Source organism: Phoca vitulina, unplaced genomic scaffold (assembly GCF_004348235.1).
Source record: "Phoca vitulina isolate PV1807 unplaced genomic scaffold, GSC_HSeal_1.0 scaffold71, whole genome shotgun sequence".
Lineage (NCBI taxonomy): Eukaryota > Metazoa > Chordata > Mammalia > Carnivora > Phocidae > Phoca > Phoca vitulina.
Window position 1 is genome coordinate 2,153,512 of NW_022589774.1, and position 13,779 is coordinate 2,167,290.

A 13,779-nucleotide genomic window follows, 5' to 3' on the forward strand; every position below is an offset into this window, starting at 1 on the left:
CTCCCTTCCGGTAACCATCAGTTCTCTATAGTTAAGGGTCTGTTTCTTTATTTGCCTCTCTCTCTCTTTTTCCCTTTTACTCATTTGTTTTGTCTCTCACATTCCACACGAGTGAAGTCATATATTTGTCTTTCTCTGACTGACTTATTTTGCTTAGCATAATTCTCTATCTCCATCCATGTCATTGCAAATGGTAACATTTCATTCTTTTTTATGGCTGAGTAATATTCCATTATACATATATATTATATATAACGTACACACACACACACGTACATATACACCACATCTTCTTTATCCATTCATCAATCAATGGGCACTTGGGCTGTTTCCATAATTTGGCTATTGTAGATAATGCTGTTACAAACATAGGGATACCTGTATCCCTTTGAATTAGAATTCTTGTATTTATTTGTTAAATACATAGTAGTGCAATTGCTGGATCATAGGTTAGTTCTATTTTTAACTTTTTTGAGGCACCTCCATACTGTTATCCAGAATGGCTGCACCAGCTTGCATTCCCACCAACAGTGCAAGAGGGTTCCCCTTTCTCCGCATCCTTGCCAACACCTGTTGTTTCTTGTGTTGTTGGTTTTAACCATTCTGACAGGTGTGAAGTGATAGCTCATTGTAGTTTTGATTTGCATTTCCCTGATGGTAAGTGATGATGAGCATCTTTTCATGTGTCTGTTGGCCATCTGTATGTCCTCTCTGGAAAAATGTCTGTTCATGTCTTCTGCCTACTTTTAATTGAGTTATTTGGGATTTTTGATGTTGATTTGTTTAAGTTCTTTATATGTTTTGGATACTAACCCTTTATCAGATATGTCATTTGCAAATATCTTCTCCCATTCCATAGGTTGCCTTTTTAGTTTTGTTGATTGTTTCCTTTGCTGTGCAGAAGCTTTTATTTTAACGTAGTCCCAATAATTTATTTTGTATTTTGTTTCCCTTGCCTCAGGAGACCTGTCTAGAAAGAAGTTGCTGCCTGTGTTCTCTTCTAGGATTTTGATGGTTTCACATTTAGGTCTTTCATCCATTTTGAACTTATTTTTGTGTATGGTGTAAGAAAGTGGTCCAGTTTCATTCTTTTGCATGTTGCTTCCAGGTTCCCAACACCATTTGTTGAAGAGACATTCTTTTCCCCATTGGATATTCTTTTCTGTTTTTTTTTTCTTTTCTGTTTTATCATAGATTAATTGACCATATATAATTGTGGGTTCATTTCTGGGTTTTCTATTCTGTTGATCGATGCGTCTATTTTTGTGCCAGTACCATAGTGTTTTGATTACTACAGCTTTGTAATATCACTTGAAGTCTGGAATTGTGATGCTTCCACCTTTGTTTTTCTTTTCTTCTTCAAGGTTGCTTTGGCTATTCCAGGCCTTTTGTGGGTCCATACAAATTTTAGGATTGTTGGTTCTAGCTCTGTGGAAAATGCTGTTGGTATTTTGATAGGAATTGCGTTAAATATGTTCATTGCTTTTGGTAGTATAGACATTTTAACAATATTTGTTTCTCCAATCCATGAGCATGGAATGTCTTTCCATTTCTTTGTGTCATCTTCAATTTCTTTCATCAGTGTTTTATAGTTTACAGACTACAGCTTTGGTTAGGTTTATTCCTAGGTATCTTACTGTTCTTGTTGTAATCATAAATGGGATTGATATCTTAATTTCTCTTTCTGCTGCTTCATTATTGATGTATAGAAATGCAACAAATTTCTGTACATTGATTTTGTATCCTGCAACTTTACTGAATTCGTGTATCAGTTCTAGCAGTTTTTTGGTGAAGTCTTTCAGGGTTTCTATATATGGTATCAAGTCATCTGCAGGTAGTGGAAGTTTTATTTCTTCCTTACTGATTTGGATGCCTTTTATTTCTTTTTGTTGTCTGATTGCCCTGGGTAGGACTTCCAGTACTGTGTTGAATAAAAGTGGTGAGAATGGACATCCTATCCTGTTTCTGACCATAGAGGAGAAGCTCTCAGTTTTTCCCCATTGAGGGTGATATTAGCTGTGGGTTTTTCATAGATGGATTTTATTATGTTGAAGTATGGTCCCTGTAAAGCTCCTTTGTTGAGGGTTTTTATCATGAATGGATGTTGTACTTTGTCAAGTGCTTTTTCTGAACATATTGAAATGATCATATGGTTCTTATCCTTTCTTTTATTAATTTGATGTATCATGTTGATTGATTTGTAAATATTGAACCACTCTTGCAACCCAGAAATCTCACTTGATCATGGTGAATAAATTTTTTAATGTATTGTTGCATTCAGTTTGCTAATATTTTCTTGGGAATTTTTGCTTCTCTGTTTATCAGGGACTTTGGCCTGTAGTACTCTTTTTTAGTAGTGTCTTTATCTGCTTTTGGTATCAGGACAATGCTGGCCTCAGAGAATGAATTTGGAAGTTTTCCTTCCTTTTCTGTTTTTTTTGGAATAGTTTGAGAAGAATAGGTATTAACTCTTCTTTAAATGTTTGGTAGAATTTGCCTGTGAGGCCATCTGGTCCTGGGCTTTTGTTTGTTGGGAGTTTTTTGATTACTGATTCATTCCTTTGCTCGTTATCAGTCTCTCAAGTTTTCTATTTCTTCCTGTTTTAGTTTTTGTTTCTAGAACTTATCCATTTCTTCTAGGCTGTCCAATTTGTTGGCATATAGTTTTTCACAATATTCTCATAATTGTATTTCCATGATGTTGGTTGTTATTTCTCCTCTGTTGTTTGTGATTTTATTTATTTGGGTCCTTTCTCTTTTCTTCTTGATAAGTCTGGCTAGAGGTTTATCAATTTTATTCATTTTTTCAAAGAACCAGCTCTTGGTTTCAAAGATCTGTCCTTTTTTTAAAGATTTTTATTTATTTGTTGACAGAGAGACAGTGAGAGAGGGAACACAGGCAGGGGGAGTGGCAGGCAGAGGGAGAAGCAGGCTCCCTGCTGAGCAAGGAGCCCAATGTGGGGCTCGATCCCAGCACCCTGGGATCATGACCCGAGCTGAAGGCAGACCCTAAACGACTGAGCCACCCAGGCGCCCCTCAAAGATCTGTTCTATTTTTAGTTTCTATATCATTTATTTCTGCTTTAATCTTTATTATTTCCTTCCTTCAGCTGGCTTTAGGCTTTGTTTCTTGTTCTTTTTCTGGCTCCTTTAGGTATAAGGTAAGGTCATTTATTTGAGATTTTTCTTCTTGAGGTAGCCCTCTATTGCTATATACTTCCCTCTTAAGACCGCTTTTGCTGCATTCCAGAAGTTTTGGACCATTGTGTTTTCATTTTCATTTGTTTCCATGTACTTTTTAAATTTCTTCTTTGATTTCCTGGTTGACCCATTCATTGCTTAGTAGCATGTTTAACCTCCATGTATTTGTGGTCTTTCCAGATTATTTTTGTGGTTGACTTCTAGTTTCATAATGTTGTGGTCAGAAAAGGTGCATGGTGTGACTTCAGACTTTTGGTATTTGCAGAGGCCTGTTCTGTGACCTAATATATGATGTATTCTGGAGAATGTTCCATTTGCACTTGAAAAAAATGTGTATTCTGCAGTTTTAAGATGAAATGTTCTGAATGTATCTTTTTAAGTCCATCTGGTCCAGTGTGTCCATTGTTTTCTTGTTAATTTTCTATTTGATTGATCTGTTCATTAATGTAAGTGGGGTATTAAAGTCCCCTACTGTTACTGCATTATTATCAATTAGTTCCTTTATGTTTGTTATTAATTGTTTTATATATTTGGGTGCTCCCGTGCATTGGGTACATAAATATTTACAATTGTCATATTTTCTTGTTGGATTGTCCCCTTTATAAAATGGTATCTTTGTCTCTTCTTACAGTCTTTGTTTTAAAGTCTGGTTTGTCCAATATGAGTATTGCTGCTGTGGCTTTCTTTTGACATCCATTTGCATGGTAGATGTTTCTCCATCCCCTCACTTTCAATCTGTAGGTGTCTTTAGGTCTAAAATGAGTCTCTTGTAGGCAGCATATAGATGGATCTTGGTTTTTTATCCATTCTGACACCCTTTGTCTTTCGATCAGAGCATTTAGTCCATTTACATTCAGAGTGATCATTGGTAGATACATGTATTTATTGAAATTTTATTATCTGTTTTGTCGTTTCTGGAGATTTTCTCTGATCCTTTCTTATCTTTCATGTTTTGTTGATTTTCTTTAGTGATATATTTGGATTTCTTTTTCTTTATTCTTTACATATTTATTAGTGGGTTTTGATAAATGGTTACCTTTAGGTTTGGATATAACCTCTCCTGCAAATAGCAGTCTATATTAAGTTGATGGTCATTCAAGTTTGAACCCATTTTTCCTCCTCTTCCCCCCATGTTTTAGGTGTATGTTATTTTATTTTATATGCGCTTTTGTGTGTGAGTTCCTCGACTGATTTTTACAGAAATACTCATTTTTACTGCTTTGTGTTTCCTGCCTTTATACTGTCACTTTTGGTTTCAAGGAGGTATAATTTTAAATAAGAGGTAGGATAAAGCTCATTGGGAGTGTAACATGTGAGCAAAGGACTTGGAAGCAAGGAGTAGCTAGCCATGTGCATATCTGGGGAAGGAACATTGCAAGCAGATGGAACAGCCAATTCTGAGAGCTCAGAGTATGTGTGTTGTTAAAAGGAATAGCAAGGAGGCCTGTTCAGCTAGAACTCCATGATTAGGAGTACCATATTAGAAGGTGAGGTAAAAGAGGCAATCTCCTACCACTCCCATCCCCTAAATCTATATATTTGGATACTCAAGTGAACAAACAAAAAAACTTTCTAAATTAACTCTGAGTCAGAAGAAAAAACATAATGGAAATTAGAAATAGTTAGAATCAAACAAATGAAAATACTATTAAATTTGTATGGTGCAGCTATAACAGTAGTAGAGGGAAATGTATAGCCTTAAATGTATTTATAAGAAGATAAGAAAGAGTGCAAATTCTTCCACCTAAAGAAGTTTGAAATAAAAAACAAATTATCGTAAGAAGAATAGTAAAGAGGTTTAACAAAAAAGTTTTTTTGAAATTAATAATATAATAGGTAAACCCCTGGAAATGTTTATCAGGAAGGAAAAAGAAACAGTATGTTAAATGAAAAGAAGGACATAATCACTAATTCAGTGGAAATTTTATTTTTATTTTTTAGAAGATTTTATTTGAGAGAGAGAGAAAGCACACACATAAGCGGGGGGAGGGGGAGAGGGGGAGGGAGAGAATCTCAAGCAGACTCTGTGCTGAGCCCAGAGCCCCATGTGGGGCTCGATCCCACGACCCTGAGATCATGGCCTGAGCCAAAATCAAGAGTCGGGTGCTTAACTGACTGAGCCACCCAGGTGCCCCTCAGTGGAAATTTTAAGAACATAAGGATAATAACTCTAGGAAAACAAACTTGAAAACTTTTTGGAATGAGCAATTTTCTTGAAAAATACAAATTTCTAAAAAGTGATTTAGGGATCATAGAAAATATGAAAAGACTTATTACCATTAAGAAATTCAATCAGTAGAAAGAGTGTCACAAAAGAAAGAAAAAAAAAGATGGTTGAACTTCAGAGGCAAATTTTACCCAACTTCAGGGAACAAATAACTCTCCCAGAATAATGCCTATTTGATGAAAAACATATATGTGTATGTATATATGTATATGATTACATATGTATATGTGCATAAGTGTATATATATTTTGCACAATTCAACTTAACAGTGTCTCATTTGGGATTTCTGCATATATGTTTATAAGTGAGATTGGCTTATAATTTTCTTATGTTGTTCTTGTCTAGTCGGTGTCAAAATTATAACAAGTCTCAAAAGAGAAGCTGGGTACTTTTCCTTTGCATCCTCTGATATAGTTTATATGGCATAGGAGTTATCTGAGAGCATGAGAAAAATCTATGAACTTTATAAACCAATCTTACAAGCATATATACAGGAGTATCAAATTAAGTATGTTCCTATTGAACACAGCAAGAAAAATAACGTGCACTTGTGCATACACGTATATACTTACATATACATCTTAATTGAAGCAGGAATTTTGCATGACCATTTCTACATGATACTGTAGTCAAGTATTGATAATATAAAATATTTTGTTTGTTTTACAATTTTCCTTATATCTTAAACTTATCAGTGCATTAAGTTTTCAGTGTTAATATGAGAAAAACTTTGTGAAAGAGAAAGCGAGAGTTTACTACGTCTTCTTTCACTCTCATTACCTAACGTGGATGTCAGAGCTGTGCTCCAGGAGTAGAGTAACTGTCCCTTCCACTGAGCCATTTTTTCCTCCTCCGTGGCTCTTGCAAGACTGATGACTGCAGAGCCAACCCAGCAAAGAGCATGAGGGAAGTAGTCACAGCGCACGAGCAGCTCCTCCCTAATGTGGATGATAGTCCTCACAGAGGGCCAAACGACCTGGCATCCACACCTTCCCCTTGTGGCCACAGTTCCCAGATTTTGTTTGGGAGACCAAGTTGCCCCTGTGCTTCTGATGAAGTGACTTTATCCCAAAGCCCCGGAATCAAATCTCGTGGGCCCTAACTCATAAGTTCCGGGGTTTGGCTTGAAGCAGTCGGGATGATGTCTCCCTCTTTCCTACAACACTCAGAACTGCTGGAAATGATCTGGCAACTAGGAGGGAAGAGTCTCCCTGAGAATAAAGCCAAACTTGGGGAACACACCCACAAAAATGGACAAGGAGAACTCGTTCCTCCTGACCTGGGTTAAGTGTGGATCGGTGAGTACCTGAGGCTACCTCCTTCCTAACTGTTGGATTACAGAGGCCAATACATTCCCTTGAGCTGCTTCAGCTAGTTAAAGCTGGAGATCCTGGCACTGGCAACTGAAAGGATCCTGATCCCAACACTACTCTGAAATTTAAGCTATCCACCCATCCCTAGCTCACTCGCACATTATCCTTTGGGGTCGCTCGGTAGCTCTACCCCGACTCAGCTACAGAATGCTTCTCCTTCACACTGGATTGGGGAGGGAGTGGGGCCAGGTTCGGAGCCGTTACGCTGTTCTTGCTTTCTCTTCCCTGAAATTGCCCCTGTTATCTCCTCCTTCCCTAGCCTGAGAGAAGTTGAGCACCTTGGGTTTGGGAAGGGGCCCTGAAGAGGGAAGGTGCTGCAGCAGGTGACTTCCCTCTTGTCACACTGCGGCACCCTCCGCATCCTCGTCGCCCCATTTCCAGAAGAGTGTAATGGAAGCATTTCATGTGTAAATTCCATTAAAAACCAGAGAATATCTTCCAGCCACAGTGAAAATAAATTCAACAAACTATTCAAAGTTATAGTAATTACCATTGCACAGCTCAGCAGTTTTACCTTAAAAATACTGAGTATAAGTGGTTACAAGTAAGGTAGAATCAATTTAGTATTAATAAAAAGCCCAGTACATTTCCTTAATAGGAATTATGTTGTATTTTTAACCTTATGGATTTTTTCCTCTGTATTTGCAAGTTCCCACCTAATTTTAACCTATTAACTCCATTAAGGACATGTAGTGGGTGTCATAACCACTAATTCTGCTTGTAAACATTATATAGAGTTTACTCATTTCTCCGAAAAATTCAATAGACTTCTTCCTACTTTCACAGAATTGCTTATAATCCTCCACCCTAGGGCAGAGGACTCAGGGGGGAGGAGAGGAAGTATTAAAAAGAAAAAAAAAACTATGTTAGACGGAAAGAAGATACACTTTTACTTTGGGGAGCCTGTGGGACTATTCCTTTAAGTAACCTAATTATGATGGGGATTTGTTTGACTTTGGGTTAATCACCTGCAGTTACTGCAACCTGGGCAAGCCCCAGTTATAAATTAATGAAGGGGTCTGCAGAGAGAGGAGAAATTCCTGAGCATACATCGGATGGAGTGGCACGCCCTGAGGAACGGAGGAAAGATGCCACTGGAGTATAAAGGATCTGTATTTAATTTGCCTTTCCTGCTGTTGGTCTATTTATATAGTTACTCCACACTGTTTCTGTTGTGTTCCACGATCTCCTTGGACTGCCACGCCCATGCCAGCCTTGGAGGGGCCTTACACCCATGTTGGTGGGAAGGCCATGAGATGGGCATTTTTCTAAGGGGCCAAATAAATTCAGAATGAATTCCTTTAGACGATAGTGTTTTTGTGTTTTGTGTTTTTTGTGTTTTGTTTTTCTCTTTAACACTACTATATTTCAGCAGGGCTTCCTGAAATAGAATGTGATCACCAAGGATCTTACCACTCTTGCTTTTTTGTCGAGCTTGGAGACAAGGACATTTTTTGCAGCAGTAAAGTGAGGACAGGAGTTGGCTGTTTTCCTCAGAAGCAAGAAAGGCCTTTCCCAGGACTTTGTTGGTACATCACTTTGTTGCTCAAAATTGGCAATATGACCTCTGCGTTAATAAGAAAATATTAGATTCACATGTTATTATCTGACAGTAGGTTAATGTGAAAAATACTGTATTATGAAAAATGTATTTCACAATATTCTAACAGATGCTGCTAGTATAATAGCCTAATGTAGCAAATGCACCAAATGTGCTTGAGCATGTTTTTGACACTATTTTCATAAGTGATGATATATCCTAATTGAAACTTACTAAAATTATGTTTTCTCCTCCAACTGTCATGAAAACATACCAAACTATGTGTTTTGTGTACCCATGATTTAGGAATATAAGATATATATTCCTTTTGGCTTTCTCCTCTGTGATTTAGAGTTAGATTTGAAAATACGAGATTTTATCCCTCCGAATACTAGCCCAGTGAGTTTATTCAGTTCCCAGGTATGCATTAATTATCCTTAACCACTTATAAAGCCAACTGTAGACTCGAAGATTTGTATAAAACATTTTTAGATTTTTTTAAATTTGAAAAATCTACATCTAAAATGTTTTAAATCTAAAAACCCATTATAGAAAATAGTGTTATCTTTTTTTGAACTTGTGGAGTTAATTCCCTTAGGAATCTTAAGAGAAAGTTCTAAATATTTATTTTTATCACCATACATTAATTTGTGTATATATTGTGTCCTTGTATTAAGTAATTCTTTCATTAAGCCTTTTATCTTTTGAAATCCAACACACATTAGAAAAATATGAAAAACAGGGGCGCCTGGGTGGCTCAGTCGGTTAAGGATCTGCCTTTAGCTCAGGTCATGATCTCAGGGTCCTGGGATCAAGCTCCCTGCTCAGCAGGGAGTCTGCTTCTCCCTCTCCCTTTGCCATTTCCCCTGCTTGTACGTGCGCTCTCTCTCAAATAAATCAGTAAAGTATTTTTTTGAAAAGTATGAAAAACAAAAATGTACAACCCATGTAAACTGCAATCCAGGTCAAGAAGTAAACGTTACCAGTACCCCCAGATACTCCCATCATGCCCTTTCCAATCACTGTACCTTCTCTCCCCACCCCTAGAGTTAACCACAATTTTAACTTTTACATTGATCACTTTCTTGCTTTCTCCTATTCATGCATTTGAAATACTATGGTTTAGTTTTATCTGGTCTTTGGTTCTTGGTTTTGGTTTTTTTTGTTGTGGTGGTGGTTGCTGTCTTTGAAATTTACATAAATGGAGTTAATACAGCCAAGTATCTTTTTAGGTTCAACATTTTTCACTCGAAGTCATGTTTGTAAATGTAGTTATAATTAGTTTTCATTGCTGTGGAGTGTGTACGGTATCGTTGCTCTATTATATGAACTCACCACAAATTATTTATCCATTCTGCTGTTTGGGGCCCTTGGGAACAATGCTGCTATGGACATTCTTTCGTATGTCTTTTGATATGACATATCACATATTTCTGATGGGTGTATATTGGCAGGTCATAAGGTATATGTGTTTTTAACATTTTTAAAAGCCATATTTCTTTACCACCAGAGGGCTCTTGCAAGTTCCCATTGCTCTGTGTCCTAGCCACACTATTATTTCAGCCTCTCTGTATAGGGATACCACATGGTTTTCATTTCCATTTCCCTCATTACTAATAAAGTTGAACAACATTTCATATATTTATTGGCTATTCTGTAAAGTTGCTGTTCAAGTGTCTGGCTCTTTTTATACTGTGTTGATTTATAAGTGTTCTTTACGTATTCTGGATTTGAGCTGATTGTGCAGTGTATGTGTTCTAGACCTCACTCACACCCGGTTGTTTGCCTTTTCACCATCCTGAAAGATTCTGCTGAAGCTCAGAAATGCTTAATTTTAACATTTTCAGATTCACCCAAGATTTCCTTTATGATTCTGTCCTCTTTAGGAAGTCTTTCCCTACCCTGAGATCATGAATATAATCCCATATGTTAACATATGGATTTATCATTTTGCTTTTCATATTTAAATTCAGAATTGACTTTTTGGTATGTTTTGAGGTAGGGGTTAATTTTCATTTATTTCTGGATGGATAATCAATTGTCTTAGCACTATTCATTAAAAAGATGATCCTTTCCCCACTGCTTTGTATAGTTCCACCCTTGTTGTAAATTGTCTGTTATGCCTAGGTTAATTTGTGGGCTTTCTATTCTGTTAGTGTATTTTACATTGTTTTTGTCACATTATCTTAAATAATGTAGCTTTATGATAAATTCTGATACTCGTAGAACAGGGCATTCTACTGTGTTAATTTTTATTTTATTATTTTATTTTATTGTGGTAAGAACATTTAACATGATGTCTACCCTTTAACAAATGTCTAAGCGTACAATACAATATTGTTAATTATAGGCACTACATTGTACAGCAGATCTCTAGAACTTATTTATCTTGGATAACTGTAACTATATACTCGTTGAACAGCAACTCCCCATTTTCCCTACCCCCACCCTTTGGCTACCGACGTTCTGCTCTCTGCTTCTGTGGTTGTGACTATTTTACATATTTCATATAAGTGGAATCATGCAGTATTTGTCTGTGTCTGGCTTATTTCACTCAGCATCACGTCCCCAGGTTCATCCATGTTGTCACATTTCCTTCTTTTATAAGGCTGAATAATACTGCGTTGTATGTATAGACCGTGAGCACTTCGGGATTAGCTTGTCAGGCTCCACAAAGAAACCTGTTGAGATTTCAACTGTTACTGCATTTCATCTGTAGATCAGTTTAGAGATAATATTACAAAATTGGGCTTTCTGGTACATTACAATAGTATATCCGTGTAGCGCTTCTCAGTTTGCCTCTATTCATAGTTTTCTATGTAGAGGCCTCACGTTATCACTTGTACATTTATTTCTAGATACTTGATATCTTATGCTCTAATATAAATGCTAATTAAAAATTTTTTTTTCAATTTTTATTTTAAGTGGGCTCCACACCCAATGTGGGGCTTGAACTCATGACCCTGAGACCAAGGAGTCGCTCACTCTATCAACTAAGCCAGCCAGGCACCCCTAAATGCTATTTTTGAATAAATTTTATTTTTAGATTTGTGGCTGGTGTATAGCAATGTATGGACTTAAAATTTTTACCTTTGTATACAACTGTAATTCATCTGTGGACTTTAGATTTCTTTTGTACCTAATTACATAATCTGCACCTGAGGACGGTTTTATCTCCTCCCCTTCCAAATCATTATACCTTTTATTGCGTTGCGTGCGTTGCGTTCCGTTGCGTGCGTTGCGTTGCGTGCGTTGCGTTGCGTTGCGTTGCGTTTAGTAAGGCTAGGACTTTCACTGGCTGGAATCTCCACTACAGTGTTGACTAGAAGTGGTAATAGTTGGCACCATTGTCACATCCCCAGTTTCAAAGGGGAAACATTCAAAAATTTTTCTCTTAAGTATGATGTTACACATTGCTAGATTTGGTTTGCTAATCATTTAATTTAGATTTTTAAATCTAAGTTCATGAAAGAGAAAATTCTGTAATTTTTCTCATAATGTCCTGGTCAGGCTTTCACTTTAAGGTTTTGCTAGATTCTGAAAGTCAACTGGAGAGTTTCCTCTTTCCCTACTATCTGGAAGAGTTTTCATAAGACTAGCAGTATTCATTAGAATTCACCAGTGAAGCCTTCTAGCTAAAGGTTTTTAGTTTTGTTTTTTGCTTGTTTTGGAAAGGTTTTTAATTATAAATTCAATCTCTTCAGTTAACACTGTTCAGATATTCTGTTTCTTCTTGTGTGCATCTTCGTTAGCTGTGGTTTTCTAGGAATCTGTCCATTTCATCAGAATTTCAAATTTATTGGGAAAAAAGTTGTTTTTACTATCCTTTTATGTTTTTGTGGTCTATAGCATATGTGGTGATGTCTCCTTTTTCATTCCTGATTCCTGATATTTGTTAGTCATGCCTTCTCTTTCTTCTTAAATTGGACTCTCTAACATTTATCTATTTTTATTACTCTTTTCAGATAATTTGTTTTCATTATCATTTAGTTACCGTGGGTTATTTCCAAGCATATAGGTATTGTTTTCTTTACTAGGAGATAGTTTTGATTTCTAGCTGATTAAAAGACCTATTCTGAATGATTTCTGCCATTTGAAAATCTTTGCTATTTGCTTCATTTTTATAAATAGTTTTGTAAAAATACCACTACGTGCTTAAGAAGATGTGTATTTCATAGTTGTGGGGTATGCTGTTCTGCATATTACTATTAGGTCAATTTTGCTTATTGTGATATTCAAATCTTCTACATATTTACTGTGTTTGTCTGTTTGGTCTGTTACTAAAAGAAAGTATGCTAAAGTCATCCCCACTGGTTGTAGATTCGCCTATTTCTCTTTCTAGTTCTGGCAATTTCTGCTTTCTATAGTCTGAGCCCATGTTACTAAATACATGCAAATTTGGACCTATTTTATCTTCCTGGTAAATTGAAAGTTCAAATTGAGTTTATCTCTTCATCTCTAGTAATGGTTATTACTATTAATGGCTAACCTTGACTGATATTAATGTAGCTACAATTTTCTTTTAGTTATTGCACGATAAATAATTTCCCATCCTTTTCAACTTTCTGTTTCTCAGTGTTTTACATTATTGACTTATAAATAGCAGATAGTCTTATTTATTTAATCAGAGTTTACCAATCTTTGTCATTAAAGACACAGTGAAGACATTTACACTTATTGTAATTGAGTCTGAATCTGTGTCAGTCTTTAAACAACAATTTTTCACGTTCCGAAAATAGTTCATTAACACCTGTGAGTGTAAGAAATTTATCCTCTCTGATTTGTATATAAATGTGTAGGGATTTATGAAACCTTCTCATGTCCTATTATTTCTTTGACTGCTATATAATGAAAAGAGATCCAGGGGCTAAAATACACTAAGAACAACATTTCTGATTTAGTGTTTTGGGAATTTTGCCTGCAGCTCTTGTCTTTATTGTGATTTACCTAATTCCAATAACACAGCATTAACGATGTATCTCTTAATATATCTTTTTCACAAAATACTATAAAGATTTCATTCTTGATTACAGGGCTGTGACTCCCAAATGAGTGTGTCAGAAATGTCCTGTAGTGAAAGTACATCCTCATGTCAGTCTCTTGAACATGGCTCGGTTCCAGAAATTCTCATTGGCCTGCTTTATAATGCCACAACTGGAAGACTATCAGCAGAAGTGATAAAAGGCAGCCACTTCAAAAACTTGGCAGCAAACAGACCACCCAGTGAGTGAAAAAAAATTTTTTTAATGCTTATGTTTTCTGCACTTACGGGACTCTCAGTGTTAGGGGCCTCAATCCTATCATTTAGTCTTAACCGATCAAAATGAAATGGTATAATCATCAGCCAATCTGTTTCATGTTTTCTATTTCCAGTCATTTGGGAAGTGGAAAAATTTGAAATTCAAAATATTGTAAGGTGACAAGACTTTTAATTTTTC

The 13,779-nt window shown here is 36.3% G+C and overlaps 1 protein-coding gene across 11 annotated transcripts in view; it reads left to right on the forward strand.

Annotated features, from left to right (window-relative positions):
- The window catches only part of SYT14 (synaptotagmin 14), a 204,858-nt gene that overhangs the window by 176,836 nt on the left and 14,243 nt on the right, over positions 1 to 13,779 (forward strand). For all 11 annotated transcript variants that reach the window (XR_004297971.1, XM_032393166.1, XM_032393164.1 and 8 more), the window contains one exon: positions 13,375 to 13,564. Coding sequence is in view for 10 of the 11 variants with exons in the window: in XM_032393166.1 (XP_032249057.1) it covers positions 13,375 to 13,564 (190 nt within the window). In the remaining variant the exon portion in view is untranslated. The remainder of the gene's footprint in view (positions 1 to 13,374; positions 13,565 to 13,779) is intronic.